Source organism: Halictus rubicundus, chromosome 1 (genome assembly GCF_050948215.1).
Source record: "Halictus rubicundus isolate RS-2024b chromosome 1, iyHalRubi1_principal, whole genome shotgun sequence".
Lineage (NCBI taxonomy): Eukaryota > Metazoa > Arthropoda > Insecta > Hymenoptera > Halictidae > Halictus > Halictus rubicundus.
In genome coordinates, this window is record NC_135149.1 from 17,991,143 (window position 1) to 18,016,840 (window position 25,698).

A 25,698-nucleotide genomic window follows, 5' to 3' on the forward strand; every position below is an offset into this window, starting at 1 on the left:
GTTCACACAAGGGGCGATGTAATATGTACGAACAAACATCTTCAAACAATGGCTAGCCATCTTCTTTTTCCAATGTTCTAACAACATGTTCACAGTACTCCTCCGTATCAAAGTCTGTATGAGTGACCATGAATGGTCCATTAAACACACAGTGTACTGTCACAGTCTCTGAATACTGTAGATCAGGTAGCAGCTGAATAAAATTAAACATTATGAATTAATATTCTCCACTACTTTGTATTCCCTTGTGAAAGAGATATTCTACTCTGGAAAATAAATTTCTTTTGCATTTTGTATAGAATTGAGGTTTAAACATATATTTCTCAGATTATATCTTTAAAAAATCGGAGAATTAACGTTCAATTATTATTAGGATTAATAATTGATATTCTTATTATTTCTTAAAATTACTTTAATTGAAGAGAAATATCGTCTTCTAGAGTAAAATATCACGTTAAATTGTAACCTGATAAATTATAAGCAGTACGGATCCCAGAATCGGAGTATATTAGGTCACTTTTTCGAACTTTACAGCGGAACAGAAAATCAAACTTCAGAGACATTATACTTAATTTTAACGTAGATGCAAAATGCACTATTTCATTGTCTACAAATTAAATCACTGTATCGAACTTGTTTTTCTAAAAAGTACACTGTAAAAGTGTTCCGAGTGCTAAGAGTTAAAAACCAAACAATTTCGAATGAAATATATTTTACTGAAAGAATGAAAAATTTGAAGAAGTCTTTCAAAAAAGTGGACACAACACATTGGCTCTAGGGTCCAGAATTAAGTTTTTGCTAGAACAATAATTAATTTATACTAACTTTTGGTGTGAGTAAGAAATACTGAGAGCTGTTTCGTTTCCCAGTCATCTTCACAAGTAAGTTAAATACCCGTCGTTCGTTCGCTGCGTCCATACCCTGATTAATTTCGTCGACACATCGAAAAGGTACTCTCGAAAGTTCCTGAAGTGAAATCATGTAAATGGCAGTGGTCACAGCCCTTTCACCCCCACTTTGGTGGTGTCTCGTCAATTCTTGCAACTGGTCGGAGTCTCTGAATTTCACTCGGATTTTCAGGCCATATTGATCGAAGTCCATCTACGAGCGAAACATTACTCTCCTTACAAGTTCTTTATTAATAAGTGCGTGACCTGGTTCCATTCCGCGATGACTTACAGCGTTTTCAGCTGCTGCTAGTACGACTTCACCGGCGCAGCCCATCGCTGAGAAGTACGAGCTGAAGTTCTCGTTTATTTTATTCACGATTTTTGACAAAGGAGTCAGCCATTCCTCTCGCAATTGATCTATTTGTCTCGTTGTTACTTCCATTTCGCGTGTCTTCTTCTGAATGAACTCTTTTAAATAGTTGATTTCCTTTTCTACATTGTCGTAGTCGCGTAATACCTACCACAGATCAAATTCAAGCACTTACAACTTAAAACAGAATAATTGTTCATTAAATCAACAATGTTTTGAATTATAATTTTCTACTTCTATTTAACATCGAATTTTATGGAAATGTTTGTAATGAACACAAAAACTTTGAAAACTGTGGTTGTGTCCGAGAAGTGTAGGAATTATGATACTCACAGATTCACCATCCATATTATTTGTCATACAAAAGACTTTCGCTTGTGCTATGTTCAGTTCATTGTTGATCTCCTCTATAGTTGGCGGTAATTTACTAAAAACTTTGTTTATTGGTGCAAAAGACGCATCAGATGGGTTAATGCCATTAGTGGTTTCTAATGCATCATTGTACATTTTCTGCACTTCGTTCTTCATGGGTTGCATTTCTATACTGAGTTGCCTCACGTTTTCCTCCGCTGCTTTCAGGTTGTCCCTCTGATCCTGAGACTCGTTCATTTTCGAATTTAAAGTACGGTTTTGTAGCTTTAATGCCAATTCGATTTCTTCGCTCATTATAATGGACTTGAAGCATTCCTCTAGTTCATCATTGTATGTTTTATAAAAGTGTAGTTGCTTATTTAAAATCACCTGAGAAATTTATGGATAAGTATTATGACGTGAACAAATTTATTTCAAATTCTATGGAATAGAGGTAAAACCTTTATTTCGTTCGTAGTAGATTCCTTAATTTTGTCGATGCTGGTCCGTTCATTTTGCAAATTCGTAATCTTCCTTTCTATCACAGTTATGCGAGACTTTAAAGCTAGTATTTGTTGAAGATGTTGCTGGAATTTGTTTCTACTGACTCTGTGTTTATCCAGTTCCTTATTCTGTTCGCAAATCTGCTCTTCAATTTGATTTATTTTGTTGCAAATTGTGTTTTTATTGTCTTTCAGCATTCGCAACCTGAAAAAATGATTCACAAGTTGTAAATGGTTAAATTACACTTTAATCGATCTATTGCAGTGTAACACCAACGTTTCTTCAATCTTTAATAATTTTGATTTCTCTAACACAATAGATAACATTCCTGTACCACGCACTGGTTGCATTCCAATAGATTTTTGCCCTGTGTATCTGGACCTGTTCACTGAATATATATTCGAACCTGGGAAATAAAAATTATAGTAAATCAGAAATATCTAACTTAAAAAAAAAATGAAAAATGTATTTTCTACTTACGACTAAAATAGCAACGAATGTTATGAGGTACATAATCAATACTGTCGTCAACAGCATTAGTTCCTATGGGGATGTTGTTTAAATTATACATAGATACTAAATATTTCATGATCGTACTCGGTGCTTCAATCAGCGATACCAAGTAATGAGTAAAACCGTATTGTGTAATACTCGCCAAAGGTACAGACGGTTCCATCGAAACGTGTCTCTTAGGGTCAGAATGTGCAGCATTCACCTGCAGTTTCTGCTCATCTCGTAGATAATGTAACAACAAATTCATGTCCCGTTTATTCTCACAAACAAATGCAATCAGATCACGGGATCTTATAATATTTTCCAAATATTTGGAATATGATGCATCTTTCACGTTTATATTGAGCAACATAGGTTCGTGTATTATTCCAGAGAATTTATCACGATTTTCTCTCAACCAATGTACCGCCCTGTATGTGTCAATACTTCTTTCCCTTAAAATCTGGAGTCGCCTGGCTTCGATATTAAGGAGTTGCAGTTCTGTCTCTTGAGCTGCGAGTTATAATTAAATTTATATAGTTTATAGGAGGATATAATTGTTGTAGACAAACTATTTACCTCTGATTCCAAGGTTCAACTGCTCTTCTTTGCTCTTCAGTTCCAAATTTTCATTTGTTAAAGCACTAATTATACTCCTTTGTTTTTCTATGATTTTGAAGGTTTCCTCTCCTTGTCTTTTTATAGTCTCCTCTGAAAAATGTGAAATTGTACACGGTGTCCCTTCTAACTTAAGCATTTCGAATATCTCTTTTATTTTTCGTGATATGAAATATTGTTGAAAAAAATATTAACCAGATCCAATATCGTTTAATATCAGAGTCAAATCACTATCCAACTTATTTTTCTGTTGTTGTTCAACCTCAATGTCGTGGTCACGAGTTTCCTCAGTCTGGATTCTCTGTCGGCAAATAGCTTCGCATTCCTTCACTTTATTTTCATGTTCCACAATAATATTCATCATTCTTTTGAGCTTTGTGGTTTTAATACTGACTGTATTATTCTGCAATTAAATTATATTTCAGATAGTCCTTAAAATTCTTGGACTTAATATTTAAAAACTCACATGATTTGCTATGGAATTCTGAAGTACTTTAATTTCCGCTTTTAACCTCTCTATTAGTTCGTTCATTGGTTTCATTTTAGCCTCTAAAGTCGTCACTTCTGCTGCTGCACTCACCTTTTTCTTTTTCAGCTGCAAAGCATATTTAGTATTAAATATTATAAAGTAGTTAATTGTATGATATTTAATATTATTTATCTTGGCCAATACTAGTTCTGACTATTTTTACCTTAAGCAGTTCTCTTCGTTTTTGATCATATAATAACCATGCTTTTTTTTGTTTTAGAGATACAATCTTTTTCTTTATCATTTTTCTCTCTTTAATACCACTAACCGCTTCTTTCAAGCTCTCGTGTATCTGAGTCTTTGATTCTAGTAACTTGGTTTTACTAGCCATTTCCGATTCGAAATTTTTATGATTTGTTCTATATTGAATCAATTGTTTGTGACGTTCTAGAATTATAGGATCACCGACCGATCTCTCTGTATTTTCTAACAGCTCTTGTGCATTCATCTTGGAGAAGTCTTGTACTTTGTCTTGAGGAAGGAATTGGCAAAGATTATCTATCTGAAAAATAGAATAGGCATATACAGTTTATAATTGAATCAATGATAGTTAAATGTAGAATTATACCTGGATATCAAAGCTTTTCGTTAAATCTTGTATTTCTTTTATGTTTGACAGTTTTTCATTGAGAAACCAGGAAGACTTTCCCTGTATATTAAATACTCTGGTGATAACAACATCTCTGTTCCTCCCATTTTTGAGATGGATTTCTATTTTAGCTTGTTCACAGCCAGCTTTCACGTAATCCGCAACATGAACAGCACGGCCAATTGTACTTGGCTTACCTCCCAAGCCAAGAACAATGGCACAAACAATTGTTGACTTCCCGGTGCCATTAGGTCCAATAATTACATTTAAGTTCCTGCCAGGCTTTATAGCAACTTTATAATACGTCCTGCAATAAATATTCATTATTAAACCATAGCATAAAATTTAACAACGATGAATTAGCTTTTTCTTTTTGTTCTAATTAACAAAGTCTTTAACAAACGAAATACATGTTTCCTTTATCATAATTTTCATAAAATAATCCCCGGAGAAAAGAAATTTATGAAAAATCTCCGCTGATTATTTATCATAAAATACCAAGCTATATCATCAAAACTAATAGAAGTATTTAAATGATGTACTTACACAAAGTTTTCTAAGTAAATATAAGTGATGATTCCTTTGTCAATGAGGCTATCGCTCATGTTGCATTGTTTTGTGTACGTCACTTTTGAATACAGTAAAGTTTAATTCATGATAGAGAATAAGTAATCATCGTAAGATATTTTAAATGCACTTCGTGTAAAGATACACTTTCGAACTACAAGAAGTTCATCCAGTACTGTCCAGTCATTCATTTGTTATTTCTAGATGGCACGAATGTTTGGTAGCGACACATAAACATAACCTACAGAAACACAACGTGTTTGCAGTAAATAAAAAGTGACGGGATGGGATTGGATGGGATATTACACCAATGATGAAATATCGGCCAAAGTTTTCTCGCGCATGCGCGCCCAAAACAGTAACATATCTATATTATGAGGAAAAGGTAGTGGGGCGGTGATATTAGCGGGAAAGTACAGGAATAATCTATTCCGAGACGAGGCGAGTTTTTGATCTGTTATTGTTAATATTTAATTATACAATGGCAGCTAATATTGGAGAAGGAGCTACAAAGACGCGTAGAGTTCGCTATTTTCAAAATCAAATCATAACAATTTTTAAAAATTTTGCAGGGTGATCAAGGCAGAGGGGAAATGAGAGTTCTCACCAGTTCTCACGCCCGGGATTTTAGCACAGACGAGGTACAGGAGTAGACCAATCACCCAATGTATTTTTTTGTCTCACGTCCGCGGGGCTCTAGAGCCCCCTTACCATTTTTGTGTCACATCCTGCCGTATCGGTCGGAACTAATCTTGTGGAACTAATATCACAGACGAGATGTAGGAATAGGCCAGTTCAGTCATCTCATCTTATGCTGTTTCCTGTCGCATAATTAGAAATCTTAATAAGAATCGAGTATCTTGTATACTTCGAATAATCATGCATAAAAGTTACTTTGACATGCTTTAAGACATGCTCAAGACATGCTTTAAAATTTACTGTGTATCTCGAGTACCCCGCATAATTTCGCAAAATCTATTATGATTTGCAAAAATGGATGTATGACGTATACATCACTCAAATATTAATAATAATTAGCCAAAAATTTGTAGCATGCTTGTCTTGTCGCCTCATTTCATTCTAGACTCTCCCGGTACTTTCCTGCCAATAATAGTGTTCCATTACTTTCTTCACAATATAGATACGTTACTGCCTCTGAACGCGCATGCGCGAAAAACGCGTCCAATATCCCATCACTGCGTGTAAGTACAGGTTCACCAAAATATGCGTGATGCAACTGTCATTGAAAGTCTCTGCGTTTGAATGCATTTTCGGATGCATCCGATGCAGTTGAATAAAATGTAATTACTCAGAAAAAGCTCAGAGATACTATAAACTTAATTATTTAAAAATAATGAACTTTTTTTTCTAAAACTGCGACATCAATAAATTATTGCATTAGTTGAGTGCAGAAAGTTGTCAAAGGGTTTTCTGTGAACACATTATATTATTTTGTTAAAAACAATTTATTTCATCCAGTAAATAGTCATTATTGTTTTTAATTATCCATTTTCATTATTCTATTGGCAATTTGATGATTTTGCAATAAAAACAGAGAGGAATTTAGCAAATGGAAGTGCTCAAGCCCGGGATTTGCCTATATAAAGAAGAGAAACCGTTTTGTATAATTTACAGAAAAAATATTCAGTTGGGAGAAAAACTATCCGACTCCTCTGTGATAAAATAAACCTGATTTTTGTTCAATGAATAAGAAGACTTTGTTTTTTGTTTTTCACCGTATTTATAATATTTTTAACCATATAAATACCTAGCAATGTTTATTTTTAATTTTTTTCAAATTGAAATATTTCACTTCTGGACAGCCAATTTTTATACTGAATAACTATATTTAGTATATTGTTTCTATAAAATAATAATGACCAGACCATAAGTTAAAAATTTATTGTAGTTTTTGTACTTAACTAGTTTGATCAAATGCAGGCGATTTGGAAATTTTCTAAAAGTAGAAAGAAATTTTGTTTATTTATTTTATTGCGTGTCGTTTAACTACTTGCATCAATGTTTAAGATGTACATCAATTTATAATATGAACAAACGTTTTTCTATAAATGCAGCAAGTTATTACATTGTTAGAGTCACTGATGGTTATGTCCTGGAATATGCGATTTACTGGAAATTAAAAATGGTAAGCTATGATATCACTAAGAAAAAACGCTATATCTAGTAACAACACTGAGCAATAGGAAGTTGATAAAACAAGCTGCATGTGACGCAGGCTGACGTCAAGCGCGCAATGATCGCGATACAGAAAATAATGACAGCGTTTAGTTTAAACACATTTTTAATACAACACCGCAAGAATTTTCGCAAACAGAAAATATTATTGTAACCCAGATTGTCGGTATTTTATTTGTAAAACTAAACATTCAGCTACTGAATGATACAAGGACTTATTCATAACGATTCCTCATTATTCAATAACAATGGTGATTGTACACTTTTACCTAAAAAGCGACAAAATTTATGAATAGTTCTGAAAATTTATTCATCTGAAATAAAATACACACCTCCTGGAATTTTTCTCTTCATCCTAATGAGGATGAAGATCTGTTTCACCCATTAACATAATTTTATCACAAAAATAATTATTAACTTGTAGCCATGAGTAAGGATTTAATCAGGATATGATTATAAATCACAATCATGCAAACTTTCTCTCATCACACGTATACTCTAGCTAGGTTCCGTGGTATTTTCGCAACCGATCCGAAGATGCTCTGTCCTCTCTCGCTCGACAAGGCGTCCAGGTATTATCGCCGTACTCTCCTTGTCGAGACGAGCGGCCAGGAACACTCTTCCGTTCCCTCTCGGCAGGCGTCCAGGTATTGTCGCCGTACTCTCCTGCCGAGCCCTGGGCGGCCAGGAGTTGACCCGTTCTCTCTCGTTCGACAGGCGTCCAGGTATTATCGCCGTACTCTCCATGTCGAACGAGCGACCAGGAACAGACTCCCGTCCTCTCCCGTTCTCCCGACAGGCGTCCAGGTATTATCGCCGTACTCTCCTGCCGGGGTGCTAATGCTAACCAAGAGCGGCCGTGGTCCTTACCTCGTCCTCTCTCTCGGAATAGCAAATAGGCCGAGTCCCTCCGTGATCCCTCTATTTATATAAATTCGTTGCTATCCGCGAATGTGAAATCAACACCCGTTTTATCATTAAGCGTGATTCGACTTTTCGAGCGCTCCCCTCGCGTCGCTTCCCCGCGTGATTGCCTACAAACTCCCTTCGCGAAACTTCTAGAAGCTTGTCGTTCCGCGTTTTGTTTTACTTTTCCGTCTCGAATTTTCTATACATGCTACAAACTATATAAACATCGATAAGATGGTTTACACATAATTTATTATTACATTACATGAACAAATAGTTATTACAACTATAAAAACAAATAGTTATGAAACAGCAAAAGAAGGCTTATAAAGAAGAGATAAACGCAGCCACAAAAAGTATATCAAAAGACGCATTACTTTACTTTAATGTTGCCGTCACTGCGGATACGAAAAATGACCATCAAATTATGCAAAGTGTTTCTCCATTGCCAAACGCATACAATTCAATTAGACTCTAAAGAAAGGTGTAGTGGTATCGCAAAACGATCGTACATTATCAATATTGTTCTCTTGCTACCTTGAATGTCAGGTACTTGCGCAGTCTTGAACATTCAGTGGTCGCAAACGGTACATACGAAAATTATAGATCCTCCCATTGAGCAACAACGTTGCAAAGTAAGAAACAAAAACCAAAAATTTTATGCAAGCAGACTGAATAGAAAAATGCTGAATTCAATGAGACGATGCATGAAGGTTTTGTATCACAAAATCCGGAAATCGCTTCATGTCTCGGACTTCGTAACACTAATGCAGCCATACATCTCCGTCATCTCCGCCCTCGGATACTTCCCTTACGATACCAAACTGTCTTCGACTAAGCTTGCCAAGATGAGTTTCATTGGATCTGTGATAAAAATGATACATATCACGCTTCTATGTCCTTTCATAATTTATCACACGAAGTTTATAGAGGGGATATGGAAAGAATCTTCTGCCATGATACATATGATTAGTGTCTACACCCTCGGCCTCGTCGGTCTCTGGGCAACCTTCGTGTCATCCCGATCGAAACTGCATCTGCTTCGAATGATTTCGACTGCATCCCGCGTCTTATCATGTGAAGTATATTGCAGGACGGCTAAATGGATGTTCACTATAGACATTGTGAGAGTCTGCATATTTACAACCTTCATTTTTGACTTGGAAGGAGAACTATGGATGCTCGTGGCCATTTCGATAGCTATCTACATGTTCCTAGTGGCTACGGCGTTGAGTACACTGTTTATAAATTGTTTATACGTGATGTACCTGTGTTTTCGGAAAATGAACACGTCTCTAGAGAAATTGAAGATGAATCTAGCTACCGACGAACCTCATCTGCTCAGAAGGGTGTATCATTCCCAGAAGAATCCTGCGTTGCTCTCAGAGCTGAAGATGCTTAGAAGACAGCACATAGAGTTCAGTAGTATCATCGATGCCTTTAATGAAGCTTTTGGTTTGGAGATCATCGTTATCGTAGCGTTAACTGTCATGGATATGACTTTTAATCTATACTTGTATTTGACACAAAATACTGATGACGGCAAAATCGTGAGTCCGTGGTCGCGGAAAATGATGTATGTCGGTTTTAGTAGTCTGGCATTGATTGCGTTGGCTGTCGTCTGCGAGAAGGTGAAGGACCAGGGAAAGGACATTGGCTCCAATATTCATCGAATTTTAGTTATCACTTATGACGAACAAATTTCGACCGAGGTAAGGTGAAACAGAGTTTCGTGGGGAACAGCCAATTTCTTTTCGTTGTGTTTTAAGAGATAGTACTATTTAGAAAGTTTAAATAAACACACGACCAGATAAGAATTTTTGCGAGTTTTACTATATTTAGATAAAGTTTTGCAGAAAACATACGTATAATTTTCAATTTTAAAGTCGATTTTGGAATAAGTTGTTTCAATTTGTTTAAGGTCCTTCTCTTTCTGGATTTTGCAGCTTCGTTTTCGGTGGTTGAGATATTTGTGTCGAATGTTTGTTGTGGAGAGCAGTCAGAATTATTATATTAGATAGATACTTTATTTATTTCCGTCAGGGTTACAATTTTTATACCACGCGCAATTTTATACTAACCTTATTTCTAAGTTAAAGCTGCCTTATTTTTCTATCTCTTATATCCACCGCTTATTCTATATACATCTTAAAACTAGAAAGAAAACTACACACACACACACACACACACACACACACACCCTTCCCTAACCGTGGGACCTCCTCTTCCGGTTGCTCATCATCTATCCCAATCTTTTTATTTTTATTCATCCTTTTTCTCCTTCATCCACATTCTCTCCTTCCATTTGCACCTTCCCTTACCTCCACTCCCCCATCGTCCTCATCCACGTCTACCCTCCCTCCTCATCATACAACACTACCAACATCCTCTCCTACCATCTTCTTCCCTCATCCAACCTCATACATTCCTCCCATACATGCTCCCACATCTCATTCACCCATCCACACACTCAACACTTTCTTGCTTCCTCATCCATCCAATATTTCCCATCTCTCATATCATTACCCAATCTAAATTTCGCTACCCTCTGCTATTTGCTCTCCCCCATCCTTTCTTCAAGTATCCCGCAGAATTATTATATTAACATCTTTATTACTTTTTCTTCGATGTAATACTTCTTAAAATGTTGAAAAACTGTATCATTTCCTTAAAGTAAAGAATAAGGTCCACCTTCATTAGGATAAGATGATATCAGTAAGTACAGGGACGTACAACTGATCAAACTTTTGTTTCTATTTTCGGACACGTAGTTGGAGCTATTCTCCATGCAAGTTCTTCAGCAAAACCACACGATCACAGCAAAAGGTCTAGTCCTAGATGTGACTCTCCTGACAAAGGTAAATTCCGTCCAGCCATTGTTCAAGAAAAAATTTTCTTACACCCTTCATTTACAGGTAGTGGGGATCATTACGACTTACCTGCTGATACTGATACAATTTCACCTCATGAAAACGTGCTGAAGGAACTCTGTGAAAACAGACTGCATCGGTTGGAAATCAATTGCAGAATTATGCGCAGTAGAGACATCTCATCCCACTAAACACGTTCGATAACATCGCCGATGCAAGTGAAATGTTTGTGAACATGCATTTGCAGTCCGAGTATTGTTCGTATGCATTCCTAGCCCGTGATGCTGATTTGGGCCCGCGAGACTGCGATAAGATTATTAATTTTCAGTGGGTATTATCAGGTGTATCATTTTAAATAAAATACACTTTTCTTGGAATTGTCTATTTAACTCTTCACAGCCCCATGAAAATTCCATTCGTTAATGCAGTCATTAGATTTTAATGTTTTAATCGCTACGAAGACCAATGTTCCCTTAAATTTCGACATGGTGAACTGTGAAATACTCTAGAACTTTTCCCAGACAAATTTGCATTAACACGATTAACATAGCCATGAAAAATGTCATGTCGATAGATGCTGTACATAATTAAGATAATGTCGTGGCCATTGCAAATATGCTAAGTGTTCATCAAATTACACAAAGTGTTCCTATATTGTAAAGCGTATACAGATCAATTAATTTTGTTGAAAAGGGTGAAGTTTAGTGGTGTAACAAGCTGATCGTACATTAACAATATTATTCTCTTGCTACCTCCACTATCAAATACGTGCTTAGTCTTAGACGTTCGATCGTCGCAAACGGTACGAATCGAAAAGTGTAGTCTGCTCTTGAAACGAACTTCAACATCACGAAGTGAGAAATTGAAAGCAACCATTTTAATTAGGCAGACCAAATAGAAAAATGTTGGACTCATTAAGAAGATACCTGAAGGTGTTGTACTACAAAATCTGCAAATCACTATACATCTCAGACTTCGTAGCGCTGATGTGGCCATACACCTCCATCGTCTCCGCTCTCGGATTCTTCCCCTACGATACCCACCTGTCTTCGTACAAGCTCTTAAAGATGAATTACATTACGTCCATGTTAACGATGATAAACATTACGCTCCTATGTCCCTTCGTAATTTATAAGATGAAGTTTATAGAGGGGATATGGAAAGAATCATATACGACGCTACATTACATTAGTATTTACATCGTTGGCATCGTCGGTCTCTGGGTGAGTTTCATGTCATCCCGATCGAAAATGCATCTGCTTCGAATGGTTTCGAATGTATCTCGCGTGTTATCACCTGAAGAATTCTGCAGCACGGCAAAATGGATGTTCGCAGTCGACATCGTGAAAGTCTGCCTGAATTTTACTTTCATTTCTGACTTTCACGGGGAGTTATGGTGGATCGTGTTCGCCTCGATAAGTTTTTACATGTTCTTCGTGGCCATGGTGATAACTACACTGTTTATAAATTGTTTGTACGTGTTGAATCAGTGTATTCGGAAGATTAACATGTCTCTAGAGAAATTGAAGACGAGTCTAGCTACTGATAAACCTCGTCTACTTCGAAGGGTATATCATTCTCAGAAGAAACCTGAGTTGCTCTCAGAGCTGAAGATGCTTAGAAGACAGCACATAGAGTTCAGCAGGATTATCGATGCGACGAATGAAACTTTTGGTTTGGAGATCATCTGCATGATCGCGTTGAATATCGTTGATATCACTTTTAATTTGTACTCTTATTTGGCACGCAATATTGTTGATGGCAAGATTGGACATCTGTGGTCGATGAACATTGAGTATCTCTCTTTTGATTTTCTGGGATTTATTGGGATGGCTCTGGTCTGCGAGATGGTGAAGGACCAAATGAAGAGTATTGGGACCAATATTCATCGGATGCTAGTTGTCACTTATGATGAACAAATTTCTACGGAGGTAAGATGAAACAGAGTTTGGAGGGGAACAGCCACTTTCGTCTCGTTATTTTTGAAGGGATTTTATTTTTTAGGAATTTTAAATAAATGCACAACTCGATTGAAGAATATTTACGGAAAATTTACAATTTTTAAAATTGATTTTTTAATAGATTGTTTCAATTTGTTGAGGTCTTTCTGTTTCTGGATTTGGCAACTTCGTTTTCCGTTGTTGAGATATTTCCGTCGAATGTTTGATGTGGGGAGTAGTCAGAATTATTATATTGACATCTTTATTGATTTTTCTTCTATGTAATACTTCTTATAACTATGAGAGATTGTATCATTTTCTTAAAGCAAAGAATAAAGACCACCTACTTTAGGATAAAATGATATCATTAAGTACAGGGGCGTACAACTGATCATATTTTTGGTTTCCATTTTCGGAAACATAGTTGGTGCTATTCTCCATGCAAGTTCGTCAGCAAAACCATACGATCACAGCAAAAGGGCTAGTGCTAGATGTGACTCTTCTGACAAAGGTGAATTACGTCGAGCCATTGTTTTAGAAAAAACTCTTTGACACCCTTCATTTACAGATAGTGGGGATCATCACGACTTACCTGGTGATACTAATACAATTTCTCCTCATGAAAACGTGCTGAAGAAACTTTGTGAAAACAGACTACATCGCTTCGAAACCAATTACAGTATTATGTACACTAGAGACATCTCACGCCACTAAAAGGGTTCGATAATATCATCCATGCGGAATATCGTCAATGCAAGAAAACTGTGAACATGTATTTGCAGTGCGAGTACTGTTCGTATGCATTCTTAAGGCTGTTGTAGTCTGCGATGCTGATTTGGGTCTGCGAGACTGCCATAGGCTTCATAATTTCTAATGGGAATTATCACGTGTTTCATTTTAAATAAAATACACATTCCTTGGAATTGTCTATTTAAATCATCACTGTCCATGACAATTTTGTTTGTTAACGTAGTCATTAGGATTATTAATGTTTTCATGTCTATGCAGAAAAATGTTCCCTTTTTCGACATGGTCAACTGTAAAGTACTATACAGCTTTTCCCAGCTAAAAATGCATTAATACAATGGACTCGGATCGTTACAGAATAGTATAAGCAGGCTTATTAAGGAAAAATGAACATGTCTATGAAGAATGTCATACGACGCTGGACATAATTAAGATAATGTCGTGGTCATTGCAGATATGCTGTGCGTCCATCAAATTATACAAAGTGTTCCTATGGTGAAACGCATACAGATCAATTAATCACGTTCAAAAAGGTGAAGTTTTACGGAGTAGCAAACTGATCGTACATTAACAATATTATTCTCTTGCTACCTCCACTATTAAATACGCGGTTAGTCTTAAACGTTCGTTGGTCGCAAACGGTGCAAATCGAAAACTGTAGTCGTCCGTTCAAACGAACTTCGGCTCCACGAAGTAAGAAGTTGAGAACAACCATTTTAATTAGACAGACCAAATAGAAAAATGTTAGACTCATTAAGAAGATACTTAAAGGTGTTGTACCACAAAATCTGCAAATCGCTATACACCTCGGACTTCGTAACGCTGATGTGGCCATACATTTCCATCGTCTCCGCTCTCGGATTCTTCCCCTACGATACTGACCTGTCTTCGTACAAGCTTGCCAAGATGAGTTACATTACGTCCATGTTAGCGATGATAAACATTACGCTTCTATGTCCCTTCCTAATTTATAAGATGAAATTTATAGAAGAAATATTGACAGAATCTAATGTAACGTTACAATGCATTAATATTTACCTCTTCGGTCTCGTCGGTCTCTGGGCAAGCTTCGTGTCATCCCGATCGAAATTGCATCTGCTCCGAATGATTTCGACTGCATCTCGCGTGTTATCAGCTGAAGAATTCTGCAGCATGTCTAAATGGATGTTCGCTATCGACATTGTGAAAGCCTGTCTGTTTTGTACATTCATTTGTGGCTTTAGTAGTGGCTTGTGGTGGACCGTATTCTGCATAATAGGCTTCTACTTGTTCTTCGTAGCCATGGTGATAACTACACTGTTTATAAATTGTTTCTACGTGTTGAACAGTTGTTTTCGGAAGATTAACACGTCTCTAGAGATATTGAAGATAAGTCTAGCTACTGATGAACCTCATTTGCTCAGAAGGGTGTATCATTCGCAGAAGAATTCTGCGTTGCTCTCAGAGCTTAAGATCCTTAGAAGGCAGCATTTGGAGTTCAGCAGGATTATCCATGCGACGAATGAAACTTTTGGTTTGGAGATCATCGTCATCATCGCCTTTACTATCATGGATATCACTTTTAATTTGTACTCTTATTTAGTACATAATACTGTTGATGGCAAGATTGTACATCTGTGGTCGATGAACATGGAGTATTTCATTTATCATTTGCTGGGATTGATTGGGATTGCTGTGGTCTGCGAGAAGGTGAAGGACCAGGTGAAGGATATTGGCTCCAATATTCATCGGATTCTAATTGTCACTTATGACGAGCAAATATCCACGGAGGTAAGATGAAACAGAGTTTAAAGGGGAACAGCCTTTTTCGTCTCGTTGTTTTTTAAGGGATTGTACTGTTTAGAAATTTTAAATAAACCCACGACCAGATGGGAATTTTTGTGACGTTTCACTATAATTTGATAACGTTTTGAAGAACACACGACAAAATTCCAATTTTGAAAGTTGATTTTTTGAAGTATTTATGTATACTTGAGGTAGTTATATCGTTTTTGAGGTATTTATGTCGAATGCTTGATGTGAGGACTAGTCAGAATTATTATATTGACGTCTTTATCACGTTTTCTTCGATACTTCTTAAACTTTTGAAAAACTGAAACACTTTCTTAGAGAAAAGAATCAAGCCTATCGACTTTAGTATGAAACGATACCAGTAGGTTCAAGGGCGTGTGTTTAATACAATTTGTGTTTCTATTTTCGGAAATACAGTTGGAGCTATTCTCCATGCAAGTTCTTCAGCAAAACCACACGATCACAGCAAAAGGGCTAGTGCTAGACGTGACTCTCCTGACGAAGGTAAATTACATCAAGCCTTTATTTAAGAATACATCCTCTTACTTCCTTCATTTACAGGTAGTGGGGGTCATCACAACTTACTTGTTGATACTGATACAATTCCTCTTCATGAAAACTTGCTGAAGATACTCTGGGAAAACAGACCGTGTCGCTTCGAAATCAATTACAAAATTATGTGGACTAGAGACATCTCATTCCACTAAAAGTGTTCGATAACATCGTCGATGCAGTACATCGTCAATGCAAGTATTATATATTGTCTGTGTGTAATTGCAATACGAGTGTTGTTCCTATGCATTTTCAAGGCTGTCGAAGTCCGCGGTGCCGATTTGGGTCTGCCAGACTACGATAAGTCTAATTATTTCCTGTGGGAGTTATCACGTGGTTCATTTTAAATAAAATACACTTTCCTTGGAATTGTCTATTTAAATTTTCACGATCCTGCGACAATTTTGTATGTTAACGCAGTTATTATGTTTTCATCGCTACGAAGTCAAATCTGTATAGTGATTTCCCTATACATACATATGTGGCCAAGGCCTGGATGATAAACTCTTCAACGTCTTTTGTTAAAAAACTGTACGTCTTTTAAACGTCTTAGAGACGTTCATAAATGTTAATTAATAAATAAATTAATAAATAAATTAATTAATAAATTTAAATGAATAAAGCAATATTTTATTGTTATTGTTACTATTTATTATAACATTCAAAGTATACATTAAAATTAAAATTAAAATTAAAATTACAGCAGGCTTATAAAGAAATGATTAACGCAACCATAAAAAATATCATGTCGAAAGATGCTGTTCATAAGTAAGATAATGTCGTGGCCATTGCAGATATCCTAAGTGTCCATCAAATTACACAAAGTGTTTCTTCATTGTGAAGCGCATACAGATCAATTAATCTCGTTCAAAAGGGCAAAGTGTAGTGGAGTAGCAAACTGATCGATCGTACATTACTAATATTATTCTCTTACTACCTCCAATATCAAATTCGTGCTTAGTCTCAGACGTTCGATCGTCGCAAGCGGTGCAATTCGCAAACTCCCGTAGAAACGAGCTTCAACACAACGAAATAAGAAGTTGCAGACAACCATTTCAATTAAAAAGACCAAACAGAAAAATGTTGGACTCATTAAGAAGATACCTGAAGGTTTTGCACTACAAAATCCGGAAATTTTTATACATCTCCGACTTCGTAGCGCTGATTTGGCCATACACCTCCATCGTCTCCGTGCTTGGATTATTCCCCTACAATACTGACCTGTCTTCGTACAAGCTGGGCAAGAAAAATTTCATTATTTCCTTGCTAGCGATGATAAACATTACCCTCCTATGTCCATTCATGGTTTGTAAGATGGCGTTTATAGAGGCGATATGGAAAGAATCTTTTGTCACGCTACACTACATTGGTATCTACACCTTCGGTCTCATCGCTCTCTGGGCAAGCTTCGTGTCATCCCGATCGAAATTGCATGTGCTTCGAATGGTTTCGACTGCATCTCGCGTGTTATCACCCGAAGAATTCTGCAGCATGTCTAAGTGGATGTTCCTTGTCGACATAGTGAAAACCTGGCTGTATTTGACTCTCATTTGTTACACTGGCGGAGGCTTATGGTATACCTTAGCCTACTCAATCAGTTTTTACATATTTTTCGCAACCATGATGATGACTACACTGTTCATAAATTGTTTGTACGTGTTGAAAAGTTGTTTTCAGAAGATTAACACGTCTCTAGACAAGTTGAAGATGAGTCTAGCTACCGACGAACCTCATCTACTCAGAAGGGTGTATCATTACCAGAAGAATCCTGTGTTGCTCTCAGAGCTGAAGATGCTTAGAAGACAGCACATAGAGTTCAGTAGTATCATCGATGCGACGAATGAATCTTTTGGTTTGGAGATCATCGTTATCATCGCGTTGAATATCATGGATATCACTTTTAATTTGTACTCTTATTTAGTACATAATACTGTTGATGGCAAGATTGTACATGTGTGGTCGATTAACACGGAGTATCTCACTTATAATTGTATGGTATTGATTGGGATGGCTGTGGTCTCCGAGAAGGTGAAAGACCAGGTGAAGGATATTGGCTCCAATATTCATCGGATTCTAATTATCACTTATGACGAACAAATTTCCTCGGAGGTAAGATGAAACAGAGTTTGGATGGGAACAGCTATTTTCGTCTCGTTGTTTCTTAAGGGGTAATATGTTTTTGGAATTTCAAATAAACAAACGACTGGATAGAAATTTTTGAGAGTTTTAGTGCATTTAGATAACGTTTTGAAGAACATTCAGTGAATCCTGGATGTAAGTCGTCGAGGCTTCTAAGTTAAGGGTGGTGGAATTATCCCCACGGTCGCAGGGTATACCCCGTGAGGAGCACAGTGGTGCCAAGGTGGCAAATAATCCACTTTATAAATTTTCGATTTTTATAAAATCAAAATTATTTTTGTATAGCCTAATAGTGAGTGCATAATATGCCAAAGTCCGATTCTTTTTTAAAATTTTTTCGCGGAGATATACGCATGGTAAATAACCTTTTCTTCACTCCTGGGAATTCATCAGTTTTCAGTGCGATAGTTATGTAATTCAGTCTATAATTGAATACTTAGGGGTTTAGAAGTCATATAAGTTATTACAAATAGCTGAAACAATTAACTGGCAAAAAAATAAAAAATAAATTGTTTAACATTAAGTAATATGGACCAACCTGAAGTCTCTTTGCGTTACGCCCATTTTTTATTTATGGAGGAATACAAAAAATCCGTCGAAAAACTTCGATCTGGCACTAATCGTTTTGGCAAGGTGTAATATTGACCTAACTTTGTGTAAACAAAACTTGAGTCCTTTCGTGACCCCTTCGCCGCAATTTAAGTTTAAATACCAGCTTTCAGAATTTCTCAGAATGAATCGCGCGGAAGTTACGGTTATTTGATGTTTCGGGTGAAATTTTTAAGGAATATGTCTTAAATAATAAAAAAAAATAAATTCTTTTCTTAGAGAAAAGAATCAAGCCTGTCTTCTTTAATATAAAATGATAAACGAAAAATTTCCAATAGTGAAAGTTGATTTTTTAATAAGTTGCTTCAATTTGATGAGGTCTTTCTGTTTCTGGATTTGGCAACTTCGATTTTTGTTGCTGAGATATTTCTGTCGAATGTTTGATGTGGGGAGCAGTCAGAATTATTATATTATCACCTTTATTACTTTTTCTTCGATGTAATACTTCTTATAACTATGAAAGATTGTATCATTTTCTTAAAGCAAAGAATAAAGACCACCTTCTTTAGGATCAAATGATATCATTAAGTAAAGAAGCGCAGAACTGATCAAATTTTTGTTTCTATTTTCGGAAACATAGTTGAAGCTGTTCTCCATGCAAGTTCTTCAGCAAAACCACACGATCACAGCAAAAGGGCTAGTGCTAGACGTGACTCTCCTAACAAAGGTAAATTTCGTCCAGCCATTGTTCAAGAAAAAGTCCTCGTACACTCTTCATCTACAGGTGGTGGGGATCATCACGACTTATCTGCTGATACTGATACAATTTCTCCTCATGAAAACGTGCTGAAGAAACTCTGTGTAAACAGACTGTATCGCTTCGAAATCAATTACAGAATTATGCGCACTAGAGGCATCTCATCCCACTAAAAGCGTTCGATAACATCGTCGCTGTCTATTCGAATGTGAATTTCGCGTTACTTATTCAAACGTTCATCACATAATGTCTGAACTTGTTTGCGTCTGGTTCTAAAAAGAACGTCTGCTGCCAAGTACAGTGTATCAGTCGCAAAACCTGTTCTTCGAGGAAAAGTACTGCAATACGCATAGATCTCGGAAACACTTTTCGATCACAATTTAATCTACAATGTTTATAAGCACGATCAAGATCGAGGGCACGAAAAGTCGCAAGTCATGGCGACCATGGCGAGCGACGGACATCGCGTCGTTGATGTATCCTAACATCCTGCTATCTTTGTTTCTTGGATTTTTCCCATTCAGGTGCATGTCTCGAGAATACGTGTTCTCGAAAACGCGATTCGTTGTTTCAGTGATCACGCAAATAATCTACATAGTTGCCTTAACTTTTTCGCTCTATAACGTGAACATGCACATGCACAACAGCACGGTGGAGGTACTAGACATGAACTTCTTCCTCATGTCTGAAGGATTCATGGTCATGGTGACGTACGCTCTGTCGTACCAAAGGTTCATTTTGCTGGACAAATTGACGAAACTTTCGCGGATGCTGTCGCAGCAAGATTTCGACGACATGGCGAAGTTTGTGCATACGAAGGACATCTTTGGTCTGATTGGAATTCTAGTACACGTACCGAACTGTATCCGTGGATTCAACTGTACCACCGTGTCCAGTTTGACGATTTTGTACGTGTTGATCGTCTACTTCGCCATGGACATGAGCTACGTGAATTTCGTGTACGTCATCAGAGCCTGCTTCATCAAGATCAATGAGAACCTGAAGCAGCTGAACGTACCGGCGCAACCATCGTTGTCAAGAGTGTCTCCGCGACGAGGACAGAGCTTCCTGTTGCTGATGAAGCTGAAACACTGTGAACAGCTGCATCAGGATACCAGCGATGTCATTCAGTGCTTGAATAAATCGTTTCTTCTACGAATCATTGTCGCTGCGGCTATTACGTTTACCGTGGTTACGTTCAACCTGTACTTCGCCATTTTATGGTACGGTGCCGGAGTTGGGGAGAATAAGCACCGCCGGTTGTGGTATGTTCCATACCTTGGAGCAGCGATGTACTATACGGTGAAATTTTCCACGATGGTTTGGGTCTGTGAGTCTACCAAGAATCGGGCTATGGAAATTGGCACTACGATCCACGAGATTCTCAGCACCTGCACTGACAATAGGATCAGTCGTGAGGTAATTAATGACGACTGGGGATCTTTATGCGTTTGTCGAATGATTGGTTGTCCGATAATATCAATATGTTGTCTCGAACAGTGCTGACTGAATTGGAAAACTTTTTTGTTTTCAATTATTTATAATTGTATAATGCAAATCCACACTCTTTATATACAACGTGCACAAAACACCATTTCCGGACGACCTAATGCTAGAAAGTTTGTACTATGAAAGCGGAAATTCGCATATAGTTCTGCAGTCTGATAACGACAGTATTTAATAAGCATAATTTTGAATAGTATTCGGTGATTAGGAAAAGATTCAACGATTAACAGTTGCAATGTTCTAGTTGAGATATTTCGCTCTGCAAGTGTTGCATCGCGAGACCACGTTCTGCGCAAAAGCAGTTACAATGGATGGAAAACTGTTGTCGCAGGTAAGACGAAATCATTAGTGCGAAAGTAATGTCAGTATACTGATTGATTATGCGAAGCAATAAAGCCGTAGAAAATTAATCTGTATGTCCACATTGGTTTGTAGATCACATCTGGAATTATAATGTACATTTTGATACTTTTCCAATTCTTATTAAACTACGTCGCCTGCAATCTTGAGGATAGTGATTTGGATAATTAAGTGTTAAGTGGTTCTCGAATTTAGTGTCAAATGATTCTAGAAAACAGTGTTCAACATAGTGCAATAAATAAATGTCACGTTGTAACGAAAGAATCCGAAACAATGAAAAGGATTTTTAAATTATTCTAATACGCAAGTGTCGCTTAAAACTGTCCACCTAAGTAGAAGCAGTTTTGTTTATGAGAAAATTGCCTACCTATGAAGAATAGGTTTTGTCCTCCACATGGAACCAAGGAAACTTTGTTTTAAATATTTTATTCTCCATCTTTTTGAAGGGCTCATTTCGATGGGAAAACTTCAAGGAATCTGATCATATTTCTTCCAAAACTTGAAAAACCTTGGCCTCTCATCGAAAAAAACGCAAAAAAAGTATTCGTTTACGTCTTGTGACATTATAAAGTTAATTATCGAGGTTGAAAAAATTATTTTCCAATAGCCCAATCCTTTCTGAATAAAACAAAGAAAACTTTAGCTCAATCGTACAAACAGTTCCTGAGACAAAAATTCGCAAGTGAAGTGCATTTTCAAAAAAATGGGCAAAAATTGCAAACGTCGAAGGCCTGTAATTTTTAAACAAATTCTAAACCGGCAAATAATTACTTACCCCCCCCCCTAATTTGACATGGACTACAACATATTTCAATACGAACAAAATCGCCGAAGGTGATGGTGAGTGATCGATTTGGCATGGAATAACCCTATCGTCAAATCTGTGTTTCAGTTGCTTAGGTAGCTAATCGAATAGCTAATTGCCAGTCATATCGACGATTGCAAACGGTATAGTATAGAATTGCTAGGTACTTCATTAGGTAGTGTTCCTCGATATCATCACCTGTCTTAGTCCGCAAGTGCATTTCATTTTCACGTTACATTATGATATTCAACTATTATAGTAGATGACCTTTGTAGAAATGATATGTCATTTCAAACGTCGTTTATGAAAACAGTAGCTGCTGATCATTTAGTTTCTGAGAAACCTTCAGTCGAGCCGGCTGTACGAAAGAAATGTGAAGAAATGGGTACGTCGTTGCTACTTATAAACAACAACATATCGGACCGTGAGAAACAAATGTGCCCTATCGCTTAGAATCTGTGTTTCTTGTCAATTATACATTCTTAAGCTGTAAGAAAGCAACGTGGTGTATTTCAGACCGTCCGTGTTAATAATAAATTAAAAATCATTGAGTAATGATCAGTCATTCGAGGAGAAGTGGAAATTCCAAGGGCCACAAGCGATGGCTACCGTGTCGCGCATGGGACTTCGAATCTCTGATGTATCCCAGCGTATTTCTCTCGAAGTTATTTGGATTTTTTCCGTACGAATATAAAGATGGAGAGTACGTGATCTCCAAGATACGACTCGCATTTGCAGCGGTTATGGCCTGTTTCTATTTGGCTCTCCAAATCTACGCGTTGTACTCCATCAACGTCTTAGACTCGAATTACAGCATCCAGGAAACGATGGGCGGGAACTTCTTCGCTTTGTTGGACGGATCTATACCAATTTTAATGTTCCTGACATACTACTCAAGATCGTTCATGTTGCAAAGGGTGTCCAAAGTTTCGCGGATTTTATCGCCGCAGGATTTCAACGACATGACGAGATTTCTACATCTGACACATATTCTGAACTTCCTTTTCCACCTGTTATATGCACCGTTGTTGTACGCTCAAGAGCTGACTGTATTTTTGGTACGACGCTGCGTGTACTTGGTAATTGCGACGACATCAACCGAGGGAGTGTTGTTCTATTTGAACTGCGTGTGCGTCTTGGGATCATGCTTCAAGAAAGTCAACGAATGTCTGAAACGGTTGAAGAATTGTCAATCGGAATTGACAAAGGAGCATCTGCCACGCAGACAGAGTGCCATGTTGTTGAGGAAGGTGAAATATTACGAAAAGATGCACGAAAATATCAGCGACGCTGTCGACCAACTGAATAAGTCCTCTTGCTCGGTGAACATTACTTATACGGCTGGCACGATTGTTGTGATCACGTTCGATCTATATTCGTGTATGCAATGGATCTCCAATGCAAGTGAACTGTCTTCGAACGGCTATTTGCTGTTTGAATACTTTTCATTTGTCCTCTTAAAGTTTACTAGGTTTACGTTGCTGATTTGGGCCTGCGAGACTGCAATGGGTCATGCGACGGAGATTAATACCACTATGCATGATCTTGCTAATAGCTGCACGGACGACACCGTCAAGCGTGAGGTAATTGGTGATCGCAATTAGATTGAGGATCTTTATGCAAATCAGGGACCATAACTGTTATAACCAAAAAGAAAAAAAGTCATGGAATAACAAGTATTTCATCGACTAAAATTGTATTGGTTACAAATAAGGATTATAAGTAACCGAACATTTTTTTTTCTTTTTGGTAAATGTTACGGATGATAGAAATTCATTTCGATCACTTATAACAGTTATCAATGAGATAAATTTATTTTGATCGCTCATAACAGTTATTAATGAAGGAAATTTGCAATAGGTATTATTAAATCGTACAATTTTCAAATGGTAGACAATCAATTATTCAATAAATATTTTATTCATACAATTAATTGCTACAATCAAAATTGAATGTTACAAACATGAGTTTTTCCAAATTTTCACCTGATAAACTACACCGCAAATTATCTAACGTTACTTTTAGAGCAGAAAAGGTTCGTTCAACGCTAACCTGAGTTTCGGGCGTAGCATGAATTATGCAAGCTAGTTTTGATAAATACGGGAGTCTCTATTTCTGATTTCTCCAGTTGAAAAAATTTTGAAAAATTTTTTTCAGATTTTGTGTTGTTCTTATGGTCTATTGATTCGGTTTATTGTACGAAACATTCTCAATGAATTTCACAGGTTTGCCCCATCCGAAAAAGAGTAGACAATTCAGTAATTAAATAAGCAACTGAAATGAATTTTTTCATCAATAATTATTATGAACAAGTGAAAGGAAATTCGATCATCGATAACTGTTATAAGCGATCTAAATAAATTTCTCTCATTGGTAACTGTTATGAGTGATCGAAATGAACTTGTCTCATCGATGACTGCTTTGAGCATAACAAATAATAACTGTTATTTGTAACCAAAAAGTATAAAAATCCAAAATGTAACCAAAAGAATTTTTATTTTTATGTTATTTTATTACTAATAATAATTCCGCTTTTGCCCTATAATATAAGGAAATAAGATTCAATAATTTTTAAACAGGAAGGTGCAGTTTTGCCCCAGTTCCGGGGAAGTCCGCCCTAGCAACACTGTTTTTAATTTATTAAGAAAATCATAAGTTTCAGAAGATATTTTTAATCCAAATTAATGCAACTTAAAGAATAAACCATGCGCTAATTAAAGACACTAAGATTATTAGGTTTTAGTGGAATAGATAGAAAATACGTCAGTTTAAAGTAAACTTTACAATTTCTGAGTCGGTTTTACGCTACTCCACCTTAACTGTTATTTTTGGTCCCTGATGCAAATTTCTTTTTTTCTAATAAAACGGAATAAGCATGTTATTGTGTAATCGTCATTTGATTATAATTATTTAGAAAAAGAATAACTGTACATGCACCTTCTATCTCTTCCAATTAATGCGGTCAATTTTTATTTTCTATAAAAATCTGTAGTCCACTGATAAATATTCGTTGTGATATAAACGATTATTCTGTTGCAGTTGAAGTATTTTGCTTTGCAAGTACTCCATAGAGCTAATGCAATTAGCACGGGAGCTTTTAAGATAAATGGGAAGCTTCTGTCGCAGGTGAGATGGTCCCATTGAGTCAGTCATAATGTATATCTATGTAAATTCTCTATATAAGTCCACTACACGATTCTGGCGAGGGCCATATATCGGATAGGAAAAATTATTCTTTGATTCATGCCGAACGTTGCCTATGAATTACACGCTGCACGCTGGAATCGTAAATAACCGTACTCGTTAAATGTCCCAAACATGGGACATACATACTGCCAGGGACAAGAAGACTGAGAAAATGTCTTTCTTTGATACAATGTCGAACCAGAAGACCCCTACTAATCCAATTACAAAACTTCTTTATTTTTGATTATTTTTTTATGAGACTTTCACGAACATACTGGTGGCATTTTTCTGATTGAAATGAAACCAAATATGATATAATTCCGATGATGTTTACTTGTGTAATGAACGATGAAAGTTACTTCCCATTACAATTATATTAACGGAAAATTAGTGTAAATATGATGGGCATTATATCGCGTTTGGTATTATTTTAATCAGGAAAAATTCCACGAATATGTTGGTGATAGTCCCATAAAAAAAT

The 25,698-nt window shown here is 36.7% G+C and overlaps 6 protein-coding genes across 6 annotated transcripts; 5 read left to right on the top strand and 1 right to left on the bottom strand.

The window, feature by feature from the left end:
- Positions 1 to 52: 52 nt before the first annotated feature.
- Positions 53 to 5,187, bottom strand: Smc5 (structural maintenance of chromosomes 5). Its single transcript, XM_076791664.1, has 13 exons — positions 4,890 to 5,187; positions 4,323 to 4,650; positions 3,918 to 4,256; positions 3,692 to 3,820; positions 3,421 to 3,628; positions 3,187 to 3,318; positions 2,596 to 3,120; positions 2,392 to 2,521; positions 2,073 to 2,319; positions 1,594 to 2,001; positions 1,180 to 1,407; positions 826 to 1,101; positions 53 to 193 (listed from the first exon to the last, which is right to left on the bottom strand). Exons 1-13 carry the CDS (start codon positions 4,946 to 4,948, stop codon positions 53 to 55), a joined length of 3,150 nt encoding a protein of 1,049 aa, XP_076647779.1. The 5' UTR covers positions 4,949 to 5,187.
- Positions 5,188 to 8,319: 3,132 nt separating this feature from the next.
- On the top strand, positions 8,320 to 9,790 carry LOC143361583 (uncharacterized). Its single transcript, XM_076801105.1, has 4 exons — positions 8,320 to 8,409; positions 8,487 to 8,523; positions 8,565 to 9,727; positions 9,785 to 9,790. Exons 1-4 carry the CDS (start codon positions 8,320 to 8,322, stop codon positions 9,788 to 9,790), a joined length of 1,296 nt encoding a protein of 431 aa, XP_076657220.1.
- A 1,997-nt stretch (positions 9,791 to 11,787) lies between these two features.
- Positions 11,788 to 13,459, top strand: LOC143361587 (uncharacterized). The gene is made up of 3 exons (XM_076801120.1): positions 11,788 to 12,816; positions 13,250 to 13,336; positions 13,394 to 13,459. Exons 1-3 carry the CDS (start codon positions 11,788 to 11,790, stop codon positions 13,457 to 13,459), a joined length of 1,182 nt encoding a protein of 393 aa, XP_076657235.1.
- An 854-nt stretch (positions 13,460 to 14,313) lies between these two features.
- On the top strand, positions 14,314 to 15,990 carry LOC143361594 (uncharacterized). Its single transcript, XM_076801133.1, has 3 exons — positions 14,314 to 15,342; positions 15,781 to 15,867; positions 15,925 to 15,990. The coding sequence occupies exons 1-3, from the start codon at positions 14,314 to 14,316 to the stop codon at positions 15,988 to 15,990; spliced, it is 1,182 nt and encodes a 393-aa protein (XP_076657248.1).
- A 3,760-nt stretch (positions 15,991 to 19,750) lies between these two features.
- Positions 19,751 to 21,397, top strand: LOC143361601 (uncharacterized). Its single transcript, XM_076801145.1, has 4 exons — positions 19,751 to 19,836; positions 19,885 to 20,779; positions 21,111 to 21,197; positions 21,302 to 21,397. Exons 1-4 carry the CDS (start codon positions 19,751 to 19,753, stop codon positions 21,395 to 21,397), a joined length of 1,164 nt encoding a protein of 387 aa, XP_076657260.1.
- Positions 21,398 to 22,413: 1,016 nt separating this feature from the next.
- On the top strand, positions 22,414 to 23,678 carry LOC143358380 (uncharacterized). The gene has a single exon (XM_076795524.1). It carries the CDS (start codon positions 22,586 to 22,588, stop codon positions 23,633 to 23,635), a length of 1,050 nt encoding a protein of 349 aa, XP_076651639.1. The 5' UTR covers positions 22,414 to 22,585; the 3' UTR covers positions 23,636 to 23,678.
- The last annotated feature ends 2,020 nt before the right edge of the window (positions 23,679 to 25,698 follow it).